General features: G+C 49.0%; 5 protein-coding genes across 5 annotated transcripts; 4 read left to right on the top strand and 1 right to left on the bottom strand.

The window, feature by feature from the left end:
• Nucleotides 1-693: 693 nt before the first annotated feature.
• On the top strand, nt 694-5,117 carry F4812DRAFT_414552 (dynein associated protein-domain-containing protein). The gene is made up of 2 exons (XM_047932895.1): nt 694-1,240; nt 1,303-5,117. The coding sequence occupies exons 1-2, from the start codon at nt 797-799 to the stop codon at nt 4,924-4,926; spliced, it is 4,068 nt and encodes a 1,355-aa protein (XP_047793875.1). The 5' UTR covers nt 694-796; the 3' UTR covers nt 4,927-5,117.
• Nucleotides 5,118-5,469: 352 nt separating this feature from the next.
• F4812DRAFT_183708 (uncharacterized protein) lies at nt 5,470-8,396 on the top strand. The gene is made up of 4 exons (XM_047930053.1): nt 5,470-5,736; nt 5,822-6,198; nt 6,261-6,662; nt 6,716-8,396. Exons 1-4 carry the CDS (start codon nt 5,583-5,585, stop codon nt 8,210-8,212), a joined length of 2,430 nt encoding a protein of 809 aa, XP_047793874.1. The 5' UTR covers nt 5,470-5,582; the 3' UTR covers nt 8,213-8,396.
• A 1,656-nt stretch (nt 8,397-10,052) lies between these two features.
• On the bottom strand, nt 10,053-10,799 carry F4812DRAFT_414547 (uncharacterized protein). Its single transcript, XM_047932894.1, has one exon. The coding sequence runs from the start codon at nt 10,698-10,700 to the stop codon at nt 10,197-10,199; it is 504 nt and encodes a 167-aa protein (XP_047793873.1). The 5' UTR covers nt 10,701-10,799; the 3' UTR covers nt 10,053-10,196.
• A 678-nt stretch (nt 10,800-11,477) lies between these two features.
• F4812DRAFT_183713 (TBC domain-containing protein) lies at nt 11,478-14,776 on the top strand. Its single transcript, XM_047930054.1, has 3 exons — nt 11,478-12,997; nt 13,068-14,181; nt 14,240-14,776. The coding sequence occupies exons 1-3, from the start codon at nt 11,592-11,594 to the stop codon at nt 14,597-14,599; spliced, it is 2,880 nt and encodes a 959-aa protein (XP_047793872.1). The 5' UTR covers nt 11,478-11,591; the 3' UTR covers nt 14,600-14,776.
• A 1,353-nt stretch (nt 14,777-16,129) lies between these two features.
• F4812DRAFT_467593 (uncharacterized protein) lies at nt 16,130-17,492 on the top strand. The gene has a single exon (XM_047938677.1). The coding sequence runs from the start codon at nt 16,245-16,247 to the stop codon at nt 17,070-17,072; it is 828 nt and encodes a 275-aa protein (XP_047793871.1). The 5' UTR covers nt 16,130-16,244; the 3' UTR covers nt 17,073-17,492.
• Nucleotides 17,493-17,793: the final 301 nt, after the last annotated feature.

Below are 17,793 nucleotides of genomic sequence, written 5' to 3'. Positions count from 1 at the left end.
CGTACGTTAAAAAAACATGTATGGGAAAAACGGGAATCATGTATGTACTAGTAATGAAACGAGAGGGGATGGAACAGGATGAGGTTGTGTGAATAGCACTGGCCATACATACCAGGTACCTAACCCTCTACATATCATATGGCTTTTCGAGGTACATGTAGTTTATAAAATCACTTGACTTTTTTTCAGTTTTATTTTCCGCCATTCCACAAGGTCTCAGTTCAGGTTGTACGTGGGCACCTAGGTAGGTGGTTGAGAAAGTGAAGATCTAGGGCGAAGCTATGCTGAGCTGAGGGTTTATTGAAACCCAATGCAATAGTGAGCAATTATATTTTAGAGGGATGTCGAAAATAAATAATGATATGCTCTCTTATTGATATAAAGTGCTTGAGCTTCCCTTCATATCCGTTCCATGAAGGTCTTGAATAGAATGGTTGCAAAGTTGGAACTTGGAAGTTGTATGGGATGTAGGTACCTAGGTACCTAGGGGTATACTTAGGTAGGTATTGATGTAAGGTGCCCTCCTATTCTAAATGGCTGATATCGCAATAACTCCATTGTATGCGATTAAAGCTAAATACTGTCCCACCCACACACTGTGTTTCTCCATAATCCCCGATAAAGTAATGAATAACCATTCGCGTGACGAAACAAAAGCAACGCGTGTACTTTGTACTTTTCTACTTTCCAATTCCGAGAACAAAGAAAAGCTTCAAAACGTCAAGCTTTTCAGGGCCAACACCAATATCGCCCTGGTCCATTATGAACTGATCGTGAGGAAACACCCCTGCCTAGAATGTCCGAAGTAGAAGTCGGCCAGACGATTCGGCTCACCGACGGCCGCGATGCGATCGTCCGATATGTCGGACAAACCCATTTCGCCGTGGGCGACTGGATAGGTATCGAGTTGGAGGATGAAGGGGGGAAGAATGACGGGTCCGTCCAAGGCGAGCGCTACTTCGATTGCTTGCCGGGAAGAGGCATGTTCGTCCGGCCTGCTACCGTGGCCGCGATATTACAACCTGCTCCACCTCCCAGGTCTGCTGCTGCCCCTGCCCAGAGGGGAGCGCGAACGGGCACAGCTGCTCGACGACCCAGTTCCGTGACGGGACGTCCAAGCTCTGTGGCGGGTCGTTCGAATTCTGTAACAGACAACTCCACGGGTAAACGTATGAGCTTGAATGCGCCTAGTCCGAGTCCGGTACCTAGGAGGGCATCTCGACCGTCTAGCATGGGGAGGGTGCGTATAGTTTAAATCGATAAAGCCCCGGGGTATCTTTGATTCTGACTTTGCTGTGACAGTCTCCCACCAAGTCTCCTACGAAGCAACTTGGTATGGCCCCCCCGCCGAGCGTTTCGAACTCGAGAACTGGCACGCCATCGAATGCGCGCGTTTCCTCCATCGGAACGAGGCCCCGCCCTCCAGCCGTGAATACCAGGACCACCATGGGGCCCCCAGCCCTACCATCTGCCGGCTCTAGAAGACAACCATCGATGTCATCTACTACAAGAGCTATTAGCGGTGCTACGAGGCCCTCTGGCCCACGAGTATCTACTGCGCCTGTCCGCGGATCCGCTCGCCCTGCTGCTGGAAGGGTACGTTCAGGGGATTCCTTGTCAGGGAACGAGGGCGGCAACACATCGGATCTGGGCTCCCCTTTTAAGAGCGATGGAGAACAGACGATTAGCCCCGTGCGTTCTAGAACCAAAGCCCTAGAGAAGCTCACCTCTGCTGGGTCATCTTCAACAGCGTCTTCTAAAGCACCAGCAAGCACAACAAATATGAAAGCGCCGGCGAGTGCAGCAGCTTCCGCTCGTACATCCGCCACCAGCGCGGCTAGAGAGAATGAGGATCTGAAAGCAAAGCTGAAAGTCCTGGAGCGCAAGCGGTTGGAGGATCGGGAAAAGATCAAAGATCTAGAGATGATCCAGGAGCAACGTGATAAGTTTGAGTCCATTAACAAGAAGATCGAGAGCAAATTTCAGGCTACGGCACAGGAGAACTCTGCTTTACGGAAGCAATTGAAGGAAGCAGAGGAGCGATTAGAGCAGATAGAGGCCCTACAAGCGGAACATGAGACCGTTATGGAGCTTGCAACTCTAGACCGGGAGATGGCCGAGGAGACTGCCGAGGTTTATAAGGCCGAACTCGAAGCTTTAAAGCAAAAAGCAGAAGAGCTTGAGCTCGAAGTGGAGGTTCTACGCGAGGAAAATGCCGAGTATTCTCAGGGTATGTCTCCTGAAGAAAGGGCCAGTGCGGGATGGCTTCAGATGGAGCGGCACAATGAAAGGTTACGCGAAGCTCTCATTAGACTACGAGATATTACCCAAGAACAGGAAGAGGAGTCGAAAGCACAAATCAAGGCACTTGAGAAGGACCTTGAGGATTTCGAAGCCATTAAAGAACAGTACCAAATCGCCAAGGAGAAGCTGTTAGAGTCCGAAGCCCGTGCTGAGGACCTCCGGCAGCAGTTGGACGACAACGTTGGTGCGGAGAGCATGGTCGAGCAGCTTAGCTACGAGAAGTTACAACAGTCCGAACACATCAACGAGTTGAAGGCTATGATTGACGATCTTGAAGCGCTCAAGGAAATTAATGACGAGCTTGAGATTAACCATGTTCAGAACGAGAAAGAAATGCAAGATGAGCTTGATTTCAAGGATAGCATCATCGCTGAGCAAGCGCGGAGAGCTGCTGAGAAGGATGATGCCATTGGGGATTTGGAGTACACGCTATCTCGATTTAGAGAGCTTGTCACAAATCTCCAGACCGACCTAGAGGACATGCGTGCGTCTCACGCCGTAAATGAGGCCGAGTCCGAACAGCTCAACAGTAAATCGAAGGCGATGATGGATCTAAACCAGAAACTCCAGCTCTCGGCTGTGAAGACGCAGATCAAGACCATCGACCTAGAGTTGCAGCGCATGGACGCCCAGGAAGCGCAACAGCATCTCCAGATTGTTAAATTATTCTTGCCCGAGAGTTATAACACTGATAGAGATTCCGTTCTCGCATTGCTGCGATTCAGGAGGTTGGCTTTCAAGGCGAACTTGTTACACGGCTTTGTTAAAGAACGTGTCAACGGACAGCCACATCCTGGCCTCGAAGATGATGCATTGGCTGGCTGCGACGCATTGGACAAGCTCACCTGGGTGTCTTCTATGTGCGATCGTTTCGTCAATGCTATTAGCCATTGTTCGTTGGAAGAATTCGCCAAATACGAGGGCGCTCTGTACGAGCTCGAGCCTGTCGAGCGAGCTCTAAATACCTGGATCGATGGTCTCCGGCGTGATGAGCTGAAAGAGAAGCAGTGTGCTAGCGAGCTACAACGCACTGTTGCTCTTATGACACACCTAGGCGAGGTCCACATCTCGCAAGGTCTGGAAAGCTTTGCGGATGAAATGCAGATGAAGACGGTCTTGATGCAGAGCCATCTGGAGTCTGCTGCTACAGCATTCACCATAACAAAGGATATGGTTCAAAGAGTTGTGCCTCTCAACGGCGAAGAAGATGAACTTGCGCAGCATTTTGCGAAGAAAGCCGAAGCGGTCATCACCCAAACCCGTAGCGCTAAGGTGATTATTAGCAAAGCAGTACGGTCTCTAGAAGACCTTAGAGCCAGGTCGCTGGCTCTTACCCCTGATACTGGAGATGCATTTGAACAGTGTGAAGCTGCAAGTCAAGAGCTTGCAGAGATGTCTCGAAAGATAGGAGTGGATCTTCACGCGCTACTCAGCGAGGAAGGACGTGCGGAACCGTTCACATACCCTGAGGTCCAGAGAGCTGTTCACAATACCGTCATGGCTGCGTTCTCTTCCGACGAATCCGATCTCTTCTCGACTTACCTTTCTAAACTCCGCACGCTCACTGGCCAAATTACAGATCTAGCAGCTGTCTGCGCCGATCTATCACAGACGCAGGAGTTCGAACGTAGCCCCGCCCCATGGATACTTCGTGCGCAGGAGCTCAAGGCACTTAAGACAATACCGATTGATGCTGAGGAAGAACTGCGACAACTTAAGGAACACTACAACGAGGCTCGCCGTACAATTGCTCTGCGCGATGAGAACCTCAGCACAGCCGCTCTCCGCATCGAGACACTTGAGGCACGCATGCGCGATGCGAACGCAAAGGCATCCCGCATGGCAGATCTTGAAGCACAGCTTGAGGATGCGAAGAAGCTTATGGAAAGTCTCAAGAAGGATATTGAACAGCAAGACCGCGAGGCCAAAACACTCGAGGCTGACCGCGATAAATGGAAGAAAATTGCCGGCGACAGTAGGGCGTTTGGCGATGAGACCGGCTCTAACGGTAGTAGGGCGAAGGCCGGCCAGGAGCGGGCGGTGGCCACAGCGCGTGAGATGGATGCTCTTAAGAACGACATCGCTAGCTTACAAGCTGCTGTCCGATATCTACGTGAAGACAACAGACGTGCGCGCGCAACGGAACAGGCTAAGTATGATTGGCTTGCTGAGCCTTTGCAGAAGACTGTTCCCGCTGTGGAACAACGAAAGGCGCTTGTGGTGGCTGAGGGTAGGGATGCTTTAGGTGAACTGCTGAAGCTTGCGACATCTGCCAAGGTGTACGACTTGAGCACTCTACCGAAAGACAAGATGGCATGGCGCCCTGCGAAGGCAACGCCGCAGTACCACGCCGCGAAGCAAGCTGAGGACTACGCCACGTGGAGCAGCTGGCAAGAATCCGTGATCCAGAAGACGAGGGTGGTGCTCACGGCCGAGCAAGGCAGGAAGAAGCACCACGAGCCCGACCACGCGAAGATGATGCGTAAGGCTGCTGCAAGACTGCAGATTAGACTACCCGGCGCGGATGGTAAGGTGATACCTGGCGTGGGTGGGAGAGAAGTCCAAATCGTTGGATCCAGGGAATGGGAAGGCTTGCAAGGAAGGCTTGCAGCAGCCATGTAAAGTATAATGCCACTACATAAGGTCAGGGGGGGGAGAGGTATTGATGGGCTTACGTAGGGAAGAGAAAGAGAGGATGAGATACCCTTGATTAAACGCTTGTACAATACCAATACTCATTATTATTTTTTGCAGCGTACATGTAGTTTATAGTGCATAACAAAGCAAATCTTGAAGACACATGTCAGTTATGATTTATTCATTGAACTATTTATATAAGAGGTACTAGGTATAATCGCGGTGCAGAGATGTTTTTTCGTAGATGAGTACCTTCTGCCTGTGTACCGTAATTGTGTATGCCGCACGGACCACAAAGTAGTGACATAATTGTGGCAGGTCCATTGTGGCTATCATGTCATCTTATCTGCCTTACGTACCAGCCTATCTCATAATAGGACTTAGCGTGAACGCTTTACTATGTAACTCACCTTAAATGCTTGGCTCGGTGCATTAGTTACTACCTAACCAAACGTATTTTACTTTAACACTGTACCGTACCTTATTAAATGACGAACGTCCCTCATTGAAGTCTAGCTCAATATAAAGACCCACAGATCATTCAATACAGAATCTCTCCTGGAAAGCATGGTTGTCCCTTTCAACGCAACAAGTTCAACCAATTCTTGAGGGAAATATTCCTATGCCTCTCCCAGTTGGCAATGGATTTTGGGGATCCTGATGGTGGGGGCTTTGCCGGGGAGCAGTCGACGAAGCCTCGAGCTCTCCCAGCTGACCTCCCCAAGTCTTTAGATGATCGTAGAGTTGTATCGGCAGAGTTGATTCCAGAGACTGAGATGTATGATGGATGGCAAGGTTCGTGACCTGTGATGCTTATCTGTACTGTAAGCTTGTGTCAAACATTTGTCTGGATGCTAATCGTGCCAATTTCTCTTTGTAGGTCAATCGCAGTTCTTAACGAGCCCCATCCTCGCGAAGCCGTTACAATTTAGCGACCTAACACTAGACGATCCCAACTACGACCAAGATTTGACGAAGAGTATGCCCGATAGCGATACGCGACTGATGCAGATGCTCGCCGCGCAAGCCCACCTCCTTGAGGGGAAAACCTTTGGTGATGTAGATGATATCGCAACAGATGAGAAACTCCCGGATGACGAAAAGACTTCGATACTTCAAAAAGCCTTGATTATGTCCGCAAGTAACGGCGACCTCGATAATGTTAAGAAGATCCTCGATGGGAAGGCCAGATCGTTCGTTGACATCAATGCGCCTGACGAAGAGGGCACACCAGCCTTGGTGTATGCGAGTTGTTTTGTTAGTGAACATGTTCACATCCCGTATTAATTTTACAACCGCTAATTTCCTATTTCGTTTAGGGACATGAAACCGTGGTTCAAGCTCTAGTAGACGCTGGGGTAGACGTGGATAAGCAGGACCGCAACTACTGGAGCCCCTTAATGTGGGCAATGACCAATAGACATAAGGGCATCGCGAAGATACTACTAGACAATGGAGCCTCTCCGGAGGCAAAAACATCATCGGGAAGAACAGCTTTTGATTTCGTTGCACCTGACAGCGAGATGTCGTTTTACCTGCACGATAACGGCTATAGCCTCGGAAATGCTGGGGTCACTGACGATTTCTATAATCCCGGCTTCTCCCAAGATAGGTTTGAAGAGGAGTTGGCCGAAAATGAATTACGTCGGCGGATGATGATGGACAGCGCACGCGACCTCGAAGTTGACTTGGGTAATATGGGAATAGATGACCAGCCCGAGGTAAGTTGCTCCAAACCCAAAAGAACGAATGCCTGCTAACTTATTATTACTAGCCGGTGGATGAGTTCGAAGAAGACTTACAAGAATTCGATTGGAATCGATGTTTGCATGATCAAATGTTTGTCTTCCAAGAAAGCGACTTAGACAGGATGCTCGATATTGTTATCACCAACATGCAACCTCAGCGATCACCGTCCCAGAAGCCTGTTCCGGCGAACATGATTTTCCTCAGCGCAAGATACGCCCACTACCATTCTAGCCACGAATTATTGGCTAAGTTGCTCGTTACTGCCCAGGATAAGATCAATGAAGTTGTTGAAGCCCATCAATGGGACATGACCATTTTGGCCTTTTGGATGTCCAACGCAACCCTACTATTACACTACCTAAAAAAGGACGCCGGCTTGGTCGAGGCGACAACCCAATTCCAAAGACAGCTCGCAGAACTAATTAATGAGATTTTCATTCTTATAGTCAGAGATGCCGAGAGGCGGTTGGATAAAGTTATAGACGCCGCGATGCTTGACCATGAAACTATCCCGGGTCTCGAAGATGTGACCTTTCAGCATGAATGGAAGCTATTCAAGAGAAAGAAAGAGGTCAAAGAAGAGCCGCTGGAGAAGCGACTCCGACCTCCCTCCCCGAAGCAACGTGCCAAACCCGCCCCCAGAAATGTGACATCACTCTTATCATCTACCTTATTCGTCCTGGACCTATACGATATTCACTCAGTAATTACGGCACAAATCATATCTCAATTACTCTACTGGATCGGCGCGGAGCTTTTCAACCGGATTATGAATAACAGAAAGTACCTGGCGAGAACAAAGGCGATGCAGATTAGGATGAATGTTTCAGTCTTAGAAGATTGGGCTCGATCTAATAATAGGCAGCCCGAGCATTACGAGCATGGAGAGACGGTATCATCCGGAGAAACGACAATGGAGGCAGCACGTAGACATTTGGCCCCCGTTGTACAGCTTCTTCAATGGTTACAATGTTTCTCATCTTTGGATTCAGATGATTTAGAAGCTTTGGTTGGGACGCTTCAGCAACTTAAGCGACTAAGTCCACAGCAGTTGATATACGCTGCTAAAAATTATCGGCTGGAAGTAGGAGAAAAGGGGTTGCCCAAGAGCGCTATGAAATACCTCGAAGCAATTCAGAAAGAGGCCGCACTCAGAAGAGATCGCAGAAAAACGGCATCACCAATGCCAAGCGCGCCATCGACGCCTATCAGGAGCACGTATAACGGACATAACGCGGAAACTCCAGGAAGTATCCTAGGCACACCAAATCCAGACCAAGACGATGACGACGACATGCCAGACGGGATCAATCTCGATCCGTCCTTGATGCTACCATTCACGCTGCCAACAGTTACAGACATGCTTATTTCTTACGGCGCCGGATTCGGAGGAGTTAACCGGGAGCGAGAGCGGAAGTATATTCCAACAATCCCACCAGAATATCTCGATAGACTCGAAGTAAGCAGTAATCCAAGCCGACCAATATTTGGTGAAAGGGATTGGGAGAATGAAGAAGTCTGATGGCCTGACCGATGATGATTCACAGAGCTCTTGGCGAATAGAAGAACCTGTATAGCTCGGGCCAGCTCAGCATGCATGATGTTCTACTCATCACAAAAGGTACCTACTAAATAGGTGAACACGGCCGAAGTCTTGTCGCGTTGGCGCCAACAGAAGCGGTCATAAACGCGATAGCATGTAAACCTAATGCAAGCTGCAAGGGACGAACGCGTGGTTCAGGGGAAGTTTATTTAATTCAGGGTTCAACTGCATATCACCTACAGGAGAGGTGTCAGTATGGGTGAGGTAGGGCCAGTAAATCCCTCGGAAGCTGGTATTAATGTATCTCACCACCGAGGGCCCGACACGACGGAACTGACTATTGGACGATGATATCAATTGGAGGGATACACAGTAGAGATGTACCTAACGCATTCGAAAGTAGGGAAGAGAGGAAAAGAGACAAAAAAAATTTTCTCTCCTGGAAGTTTTGCGACCAATCTGACTGTGCTTTATTTTTTTTGTTCAATACTAGAAATGCCGCGGCCGTTGCCCAACGGACCTGTTTGATACCAGAACAGCCAATAGAATTTACCTTTTCCTGAGACCTGGTGTATCTTGGGTTTTCCAAGCAATGCGGTCAGGACAGATGCAGGCCCAACGGCTGCCAACTGGTCGCGTTTCCGGTATTCCCCAGCACCGGTATACTACCTGGTATCCAAGCGAGTATAACTAAGTCTCCTAGGTGGTTTGATCAAGGGATTTTATACCAAACACCAGCCTTTTGATTTTTTTTTCAGGCTTGGCGACGAAATCAAACATCACTTTGTAACAGGCACCTAACTAGTAAATGTGTGCACTGAGGATCAAACTCGAAGTGTTCGAACAATACTAGATTATATGGCTATATCTAGCTACCTGGTACACAACAGTCTAATTTTAGAAGAATCCGAAAACTACTCGGAATCAATAGAGATTGGTAAGCCTAGAGGTGTTTGAAGTTCGAACTTTTTAATATATTGGCGACTTCCCATCTACTCTGACAACCCCGCCGAAGCCGTCCGCGCGCGTCTCATTTAATTGGTGGCGGTCGATGGACGTGGGATAGACTGGCCGGACTGGCTAAAATGGACACGTCAATTGTTCTCCCGTACCCAGGGGGTTGAGGCCCGGAGTCGATGGACCCGCGGGATTATTTTGGTGCGTCCGTTGAGGAGGACTGACTGGTTTCCAGATTTGTGGATGTGACGTATATTACCCAGTTTGCTTCTACCCCGCCGGGATAGGTGGGAATGTATTATGTTTTTATATGTGTGTGTAGAACGATATATCTTGAAGGGTTCATAAATATAGCATTGATTAGTGGAGGAAAATACACAGGATGGTGTAATGTGTACTATGTATGTACGGTATGTCTTTTTACCCTCCGCTCTCGACTCGGCTAACTTCAGGTCGATCTTGGGATCTCGCATCTATAGATAGGTCCAATGAGAGCGACGCAACGAGAATAACCCCCCGGTCCTACTTACCGATTCAGACATGTTCCCTAACCTAACCTCCAGCTTGCGTGGGGCACACTTCAGGGTAGACGGAACGATAATTATACAACCTACCAACTTTATCGGTTGAGAAACAAGGTACAAAGATGCGGACAGACGGAGGAGTATAGCACTTAATCAACTTGGAGAAGCTCTGCCGTAACCCGCCTCGTAATGGAATATTTGAGACTCGTGCGGGGGATGACGGGACTGAGGGAACTAAGAATTCCAGACCTTTCTCATATTGAAGATATTTACTATTTACACCACTTACATGGTCTCATAGTTTGCGGATATGAAAACCCGGCTCTTTCTTGTAGATTAAAAAAATAAAAATAAAAAAAAAAGAAAGGGGGGTGGGGGTCGACCCCCATGCATGCTTTATGCTTTAGGTTAAGATAGAAAAGACTCAGCATAAATGGTCCTGACTTCTTGACAACTACGTAACGTACATTTAGTTTAGTCATTTAAGTAACGTAGCTGCGTAGTAGGTAGACCGCTACTAGATACCTGACACTCACTCCCTTGGCGAGGATACATGGACAAAAAGAACGGTGCGTGACCGCTTCGGTCTTGAATAGTCGGTCTACACTTAGATTATGAAAGTGCCGCGATTTTGACCAATGCCCAAAGATTTGTAGCGGGCCAGGCTGGGAAGAAAGTGGAAACGTGTCTCTGGAGTCTGACCCCAGCCAATTGGGAATATACGGTAATGGTGGTTGTAAGTTATAAGTTGTAAATTGATGACGTGCATAGGTGTAGGTAGCTTCCATCATTGACGCCTTCCGGGTCATAAGACTAGGTATAGTACAATATGTACAAGAGAAGAAAAGAAAGCGAAGAAAGAGGGATAAAAAAAGAGTATAGGACCCCGGTCCTCCCGTAGTACTATGGAGGTAGGACCGGAGACCATTGGGGGGCCTAACGGTGCTAATGGAATTCGCTTCCGCCACGACAAAACCCGCTTGCATGATGGCCAGATCAGATGAACCATGACCCAAAAGAAAATAAGGTAGTTATATAATATATACCCAAGCCAAAACATATTAAAGCCAACCAACCCCCCAGGCTGGTGGATATGTTGTATAGAAAAGAAAGAAGAAGGGGGGGAAATGAGTAATATAAGTACATACACTCTACTACCTAAGGAGGTATGTATGTAGGTATTTAGTATAGATACCTACGCTTGTTTTTTGCAACCACGACGTCTTTTCGTGTAAGTCGCTACCGACCTTGGAATTTCCCGATTCGTCATTTAAGTCGATAAATTGAGTTTGCACACATCTATCGAATATCGAACATCGAATATCGAAAATCGAAAAAAAGAAGGTACGAGCCATAAATCGCCAATGGCCCTTGTATGACTACCTAACCTACCTAACCTGAGGTAGGTATGGACTATGGAGTCTCCTGAATACCTACTATTTGACCCATATTTCTATATTTACAGCTACAACTTCGATATAACATTTTCTTTTTTGTTGATTGACTCTTCTCCCACATCGGCACAACTTCCTCGTCGTCCTAAAAGTGAAATCACGCTAACATATAACTACTAGTTTTTAGTCGTGTGTATAAAAGTTGCGGACGGCATCGGGTTTGACACGGGGTTGTGTTGTACATATTTCACCATTACCTATTTTCAGGTTTCTATTCGCAACGGCAAGGGACTACTTCTTTTTATAACACAAAAAAAAAGGGGGGTGGATAAGAAAGAGCCTGCTTGGCCAACACTCGCAGCTTCTCCCTCTTCTTGTCATACCAAACACAATATCAATAATTTGACGAAAATCAAAATCGTTGCGGACGCAAGCGGACTTACATTTTTTTGACACAACACAACATCCAAGTCAGCAGCCACAATGCTCGGAGTTACACCGCACGCGGTATCATACATAGCACCGCAAGCACCTAACCCCAAGACCCCAAATGTCCGATCTAAGAGCAGGACTTCGAGTTTTGTCCCTTTTAGAGATGACACCAAGTTGATAGCGTTCCGGTACGACCAAACCGTCCAGGCAGAACCACCTATACCAATACCACCACCTCGATCTTCTCGTCGTCCGCCTCCGCGTCCTATTTCGTGTAATACAGCTCGTATTCCTATCGTGATACCGCCACCGCGCCCTCCTCCTCCCACGGAACAGCACCCGGCATTGAGGACTATCAGCAACCCTCGGACAAGTGTGGATACGAGAAAGCGGGATTCCTGCCTCTCGCCAACTACCGTTTCAAGCTCGTGGACCATCCGAGAGGATACCGAGACGGACGACGAAGATCCTTTCACCTACGGAAAGATCCCAAAATACGGAGAAATTAGACCCCTCCAACTAACGACTCGTTCTGCATCGCCCTCCCTATATTCGCGTCAGGAGGGGCGAGTAAGCGAGTCCAACAGCAGGGCTAGCGCTCCTTCACCAGCGTTTTCGGATGGCGATACCGTTTCTCCGACGTCGCCAATTACCCCGCCTTCTAACTTTTCCAAAATAATTGCAAGAAGTTTTAGTTTGCGATCTAACTCGTCAAAGTCGTCTTTTTCGAAGATGAGACGGTTACGGAAGAAAGCAGGAAATGCAGGTGATGGGGGGGTACCGTGCGCTGGAAATTACACTGGAATCTACGCTGGAAACGGCGCTGGAAATGAAAACCCCGGCTATCCACTAAACGCACTAAACGGGCACGACGAATCGGCGCCTAAATCCCCTAGCGGCAGATTGTCACCAATGTCTAACCCCCATGATTCCCCAATTATTTCAACCACTATCCCCACTGAAAGGTTGCTAGAAGATGACTTTATGACCCAGCTGTCCTTCTCCAAGCGTGGCAGCCTCATTTTCGGCGCCAAGCACTCGCGCAGATCCAACAAGAATCTGGCCATTATGGCCGAACAGCACGGCAATATCAATAATGAAAACGCCGATACCGAACGAGTTAAACAGCCACGCGCATTCCCATTAGTACCGACACGCGAAAAGAATCCCGATGAGTTCGTCGGCGTCAGCGCGAGCGCGAGCGCTAATGATGAACCCGCCCAAATCTCGTCAGGGGCTTCCGACAACGCCTTGACCAGCACGTCGCCCACACCGCGCCGGCCACCTCCTAGCGTTCGGGTCATATCTGCTGAGGCCGAGAAGGAATCTCAAAAGGTGAGATCGCTCTATGAATCTGGGGAAGGTGTCAAGTGGGAGGAGGGCGCGAGACGCTCGTCCATTGATGAGCGTATCCAGCCCTCAGCAGAAAACCCGTTAGAAGAGAATGCGAATGACGCGTACGGTTTCCTTATACTATCCAACTAATCTTTATCTTTGATAATGCTAACAAGTTTACCTCTCCCATAGATCAAACGACCCGGTTGGACACCCTACTCCAACCTCGGCTTCTACTTCGTCGCCACAAGATAAGGACATAAGGACCGAATATGAGCTAGCCGGGGGAATCGAGGATTGGGAAGGAGTACAGGTTGAAGATGTCGATCGTTACGGTTTCATTTCAGTTCAACAACCGCGAGATTCGCGGCCGTCGTCGCCGACCGAAACGACGACGTCTGTCCATTTTTCAATGCGCAAACATCGAAACGTTCTGATTCGGAAAGAAACGGCGTCACGTTCGTTAAGAGTTAGGAGCGGCCCTAGTAGGAAAACGTCAGCCCGATCTTTGAATACGCAGACGTCGGAATTATCCACGGCGTCGCACCGTTCCGCCCTGTCGGCAACTTTCCGTCAAGCCACAAATTTGTTGCCGCATAACAGGGACAGGAGGTTATTAGACGAAGCCGGGGATATCCTTGCAACCCGCCCAGGCTTGTCGAACGTTGGCGAGGACGGGTCGGATGAGAGGAAGTCAGCCGAGTTAAAGTTGAAGGAGACGCAGCGAACTGAGAAATGGCGGAGGATGGCCACAGTAATAAAAATAGGCGCGGATGGCCAAGGTATGGTGTTTGAATTCGATCTGAAGCACCCGAAACTAGCCAAACGGGTGTGGAAGGGTATCCCTGATTGTTGGCGGGCGGCGGCTTGGTATTCGTTCCTCTGTTCCGCCGCCAGGGCCAGCAGCGAACCATTTGCTTCGGAGGAGGACATCAAGGCAGATTACCGCCGGCTCATCGACGAGCCATCGCCAGACGACGGGCAAATCGATCTGGACGTGCCTAGGACAATTAATCAACATATTATGTTCAGGCGGAGATATCGTGGTGGCCAGCGATTGCTTTTCCGAGTACTACATTCCATATCCATTTATTTCCCCGATACGGGTTACGTCCAGGGCATGGCTCCGCTGGCGGCAACCTTTCTCAGCTACTTCGACGAGGAGACGTGCTTCGTAATGCTTGTTTGGTTGTGGAAGTATCGTGGTCTCAATCGAATGTATGGCTCCGGATTCGTGGAACTGATAGAGGCTCTGAAAGACTTCGAACGCGACTGGTTAGCTAGTAGAGACGTCGCCGCGAAACTTGTAGGTTCAAGTTTACCTCTCTCCGCCCCAACTTGACCTTTGGCTAACATCTTACTAGACGGAGCTCTGTATCGACCCGACTGCGTACGCCACTAAGTGGTATCTGACTCTCTTCAACTTATCGATACCATTTTCTGTCCAGCTCCGCGTGTGGGATGTGTTCATCCTACTTGGCTCTTCACCAGAACCGACCGGCGGATCTATCTCGTCGAGCAAGGCTGCTCCAGAACCATCGTCTAAGGGACTCGAGATTCTCCACGCGACTAGCCTCGCTATTATCGACACGCTCCGGCCTACATTGCTTGACTCGGACTTTGAAAATGCTATGAAGTCTCTAACTTCTTGGGTTCCTATTAAGGATGAGCAAGGATTTATGGAGCTCGTTCAATTAGAGTATAAACGTCATCAAAGCAGATGAAAAAGAAAAAGAAAAAAAAGTACTTGGGAGGTTGGAGAGTTGATTAGGCGCATTACTCTATTGGGGCCTGAAGTTGTTCGTCAACTTTAGGTCAGCCATGGCACTTGACGCCGCCTTTCTTAAATTCGCGCCGAATTGGGGTTTCTCGGCGAGGAGGGGGGGATTCGGAAGGGATCCAGGATACGGATTTACACGCCAACCGCTACGTTGGCCATCTACCTAATTCACAATAACCTACATCGCCAGGGCCGCGACAAGGGTCTTGATTCAATACCCGATTTCCTTTGTGCTTCGGAGAAGCGCTGGCGCTTTCGCCTTTACCAGGCTAGCGAGCGGAAGCTCTGAAGACGCTGATGGATGGTTCTCGCATTATACCCCCTACGCATTTCAAATGGATTGTCCACGGACGGTGGAAGACGGTTACTCCGCCGACTTATTATTACTACATTACCTACTACATATTTAATACGGAGCTTTCACTATACGGCCTCGCGGAGGTTGTACTAACTATGCCCATACCCCTTTACATGAAGCTTTTAGTGCTTACTTGCTTGTCCTGGACCTATAATACCCTACGATAGTATGAATTTGATACACCTAATTTACCTTTCCCCCTAACTTGGATGAATGAATGAGTAAAGTTATTTGATTGAATTTAGGTTGCCTACCTAACTACCTAATTTGTTGTGTATATATATATATATTACTACACTCATGACATAAGTATGATGTATATATTGATGAGGCGCAGTTTGTTAGCCTGGTAGTTAGGAGGTAGTTAGCTTCGCATAACTAGCTGCATAGTAAACGCATGAAGCTTCGCGCTGGTAAGGCTGACGATCCTAGCTGTGAAAATACGTCCCGTCCCCGCGGATCATTCCGATTGCGGTTCGTAGCACAGCCAAGGAGCATCCTACCTAGTCTATAAGTACCTAGTAGAAACATGGTATGATCCTGTGGCTTTGGATTGTTTAGCCAGTTATCTCGGTTATCGTTCCACTCCTCGTTAGCTGACAACACCGTGTTTGCATAGCACGGCTACGCGGCGTGGTGTACTATGTACTATATAAGCAAGCATTGTGGTGGCTGAAGGGCTGGAAAGTCGGTCGATGATTTTTATATATGTGAGAGCAGATGGCCAGATATAAGGTACCTATAGAGGTATCTAGGTATGTTAGGAGGTACATAATTCATACACGAGAACTTGACCCATCTACTTCAATGAAAAGATAGAATTTAGGTACCTGGTATGCCATGTCGGTAAGGGCCTAGGTTTGCCTAGAATAATACATGTGTTACAACAATCCATGCTAGGCTGTACAACGTACAACACAACACTGCTACTTTTTGCGACGAAGGAAGCGAAGGAACACATGTTAAGACAGAAGATTCTCTGGTGATTACTTCTGGGCATAACTCTCACGCCCAGAGATTAGATTAGTCGGCCCAGTGGTTTCTAGGCACCGAGTTTTTTTGGACTTTCGATTTATCTTTTTTACAACCTCCTTCTAGTTTATACGTCAGCAGATATTATTCCGGGGGTATCGTTTACTTATTATTGATCATCACCATAAGTAGAAAAGGAAAAAAGAAAAGCAAAGACAAGACAAGACAATAAATCAAGAAGAAGGGAGAAAAAAAAAACATGGCGCCTCACCCCAAAGACGCCCCGCCTCCGTACTCCAAGCACCCTACGGAGGGCACGGCGACGATAGCCACGGGCTCCCAGGACCCTCCCCCCTTCGCAGCCCAACGCCAAAATCAACCCCCGATCCCGCGCCAGTTCCCCCCCGCATTCAACATGTACATCGAATCCAGGCAGCACTACCACATCGGCGAGCACCAGGCGGCGCCCCTGTACGCCGTCACCCTCGCCCGCCCCGTCCTCTTCTCTTCCTCGTCTAGGCCCGACGTCCTGCTGCACTGCGGCCCGAGCCACCAGAGCCCCGCGCTCGCGGCCGTCGAGCGCGTCGGCTTCGACCGGTGTCTGACGGTGACGTTACCGCCGCTGCTCGTGGCGGGGTCCGGGTCGGGGGCAGGGGCGGGGGCCGGCGTCCAGGAGCGCGTGGAAACGCCGACCGGGTTCGGCGACGGGCCGTACACGTTCGTGGTCGAGGCGGGGCCGGGGCAGCGGCGGGAGGCGTTCGCGTGGCGGCGGTCGCGGGGGGAGACGGTGGAGGCGCTGGGGGGGCGGGCGAGCGGGTGGAAACTAGTGCGGCTGCGGACGGACGCGCCGAGCGGGTTGGAAGGGCCGGGGCGGGCGGTATTTGCGGGGGGAGGGGCTTGTGCGGGGGACGGGAAGGAGGTGGTGGCGGTGTGGGCGTGGGCGACGATGAGCCTGACGAAGAAGCTGCGGTTCCGGTTCCTGGGCTCGGGGGTTAGCGGCGTGCTCGGGGAGAGGTGGGCGGTGATGGCGGTGGCGACGGCGCTGTGGATTTTCGAGAGGGAGAGGAGGCAGAAGGAGGATAGGTAGCGTTAAAGGGCGGGATGGGATGGGGGGGCGTGGAATGGGTAAGGGTTGAAAATAGGGAAATGGGGCAGATACTGACGTTGATGAGAATTGGGATGGGTTTGGCCCGTGAAGGAAATAGGGGTTATCGTTTGGGAAGTCGGTATTAATTGGTCTGGATGGTACTTATACCCTATGTGATACAGGTCTACCTGAAAACTATCACTATATCAAAGTATTTCGGTGTTGTAGCAATCACCTTTTTCGAGACCTGACTGAAGTATTTGATCCGGATGGGAGTATAGGAGTATACTGCTCAAGAATTCGTCGCTGTTACTTCAATCCTAAATTTGCTCTTCCTATCTTTTTACTACCTCCTTAATCTGATACTTAGGTCTCCTCGGCTGGATAGACATCTAATAGGCCACGACAAGAAAAATGCAACATACCTATATTCTTCGATCACACTGTGGCTTTGTATAACGTATGTTGAAACAGGTTCTCTGTTTGACCCTCGGTGAACCAACCCTACGTGCTGGACAGGTCAGATGTAATGATTTGCGATAGTTTTGTCATTCTGCTAACCTCTTCCCTATTTCCATCTAGGAAACTATCAACTAGCAATGAGAGTCCTTTCTATTAATACCACATACTTTGGGCTTAACATTCATCCAGTTTTATGAAGTTAAAGAGCAAAAATACTAATACAACCACCATACAGTTTAGAAACTGGTGTGATGTGATA

The sequence above is a fragment of the Daldinia caldariorum genome (genome assembly GCF_022478825.1).
Source record: "Daldinia caldariorum strain CBS 122874 unplaced genomic scaffold F4812scaffold_2, whole genome shotgun sequence".
Taxonomy (NCBI): Eukaryota; Fungi; Ascomycota; class Sordariomycetes; order Xylariales; family Hypoxylaceae; genus Daldinia; species Daldinia caldariorum.
This window is presented reverse-complemented; position numbering and strand designations above follow the sequence as displayed.

Excerpts from the sequence above, each read along its gene's own strand:
- F4812DRAFT_414552 (XM_047932895.1), top strand. The coding sequence starts at position 797 with ATGTCCGAAGTAGAAGTCGGCCAGACGATTCGGCTCACCGACGGCCGC. Across the intron at positions 1,241-1,302 it reads GACCGTCTAGCATGGGGAGG|TCTCCCACCAAGTCTCCTAC; the intron begins GTGCGTATAGTT and ends TTGCTGTGACAG.
- F4812DRAFT_183708 (XM_047930053.1), top strand. The coding sequence starts at position 5,583 with ATGGATTTTGGGGATCCTGATGGTGGGGGCTTTGCCGGGGAGCAGTCG. Across the intron at positions 6,199-6,260 it reads TGGTGTATGCGAGTTGTTTT|GGACATGAAACCGTGGTTCA; the intron begins GTTAGTGAACAT and ends TATTTCGTTTAG. Across the intron at positions 6,663-6,715 it reads GAATAGATGACCAGCCCGAG|CCGGTGGATGAGTTCGAAGA; the intron begins GTAAGTTGCTCC and ends TATTATTACTAG.
- F4812DRAFT_414547 (XM_047932894.1), bottom strand. The coding sequence starts at position 10,700 with ATGCAAGCGGGTTTTGTCGTGGCGGAAGCGAATTCCATTAGCACCGTT.
- F4812DRAFT_183713 (XM_047930054.1), top strand. The coding sequence starts at position 11,592 with ATGCTCGGAGTTACACCGCACGCGGTATCATACATAGCACCGCAAGCA. Across the intron at positions 12,998-13,067 it reads GAAGAGAATGCGAATGACGC|ATCAAACGACCCGGTTGGAC; the intron begins GTACGGTTTCCT and ends CCTCTCCCATAG. Across the intron at positions 14,182-14,239 it reads GAGACGTCGCCGCGAAACTT|ACGGAGCTCTGTATCGACCC; the intron begins GTAGGTTCAAGT and ends ACATCTTACTAG.
- F4812DRAFT_467593 (XM_047938677.1), top strand. The coding sequence starts at position 16,245 with ATGGCGCCTCACCCCAAAGACGCCCCGCCTCCGTACTCCAAGCACCCT.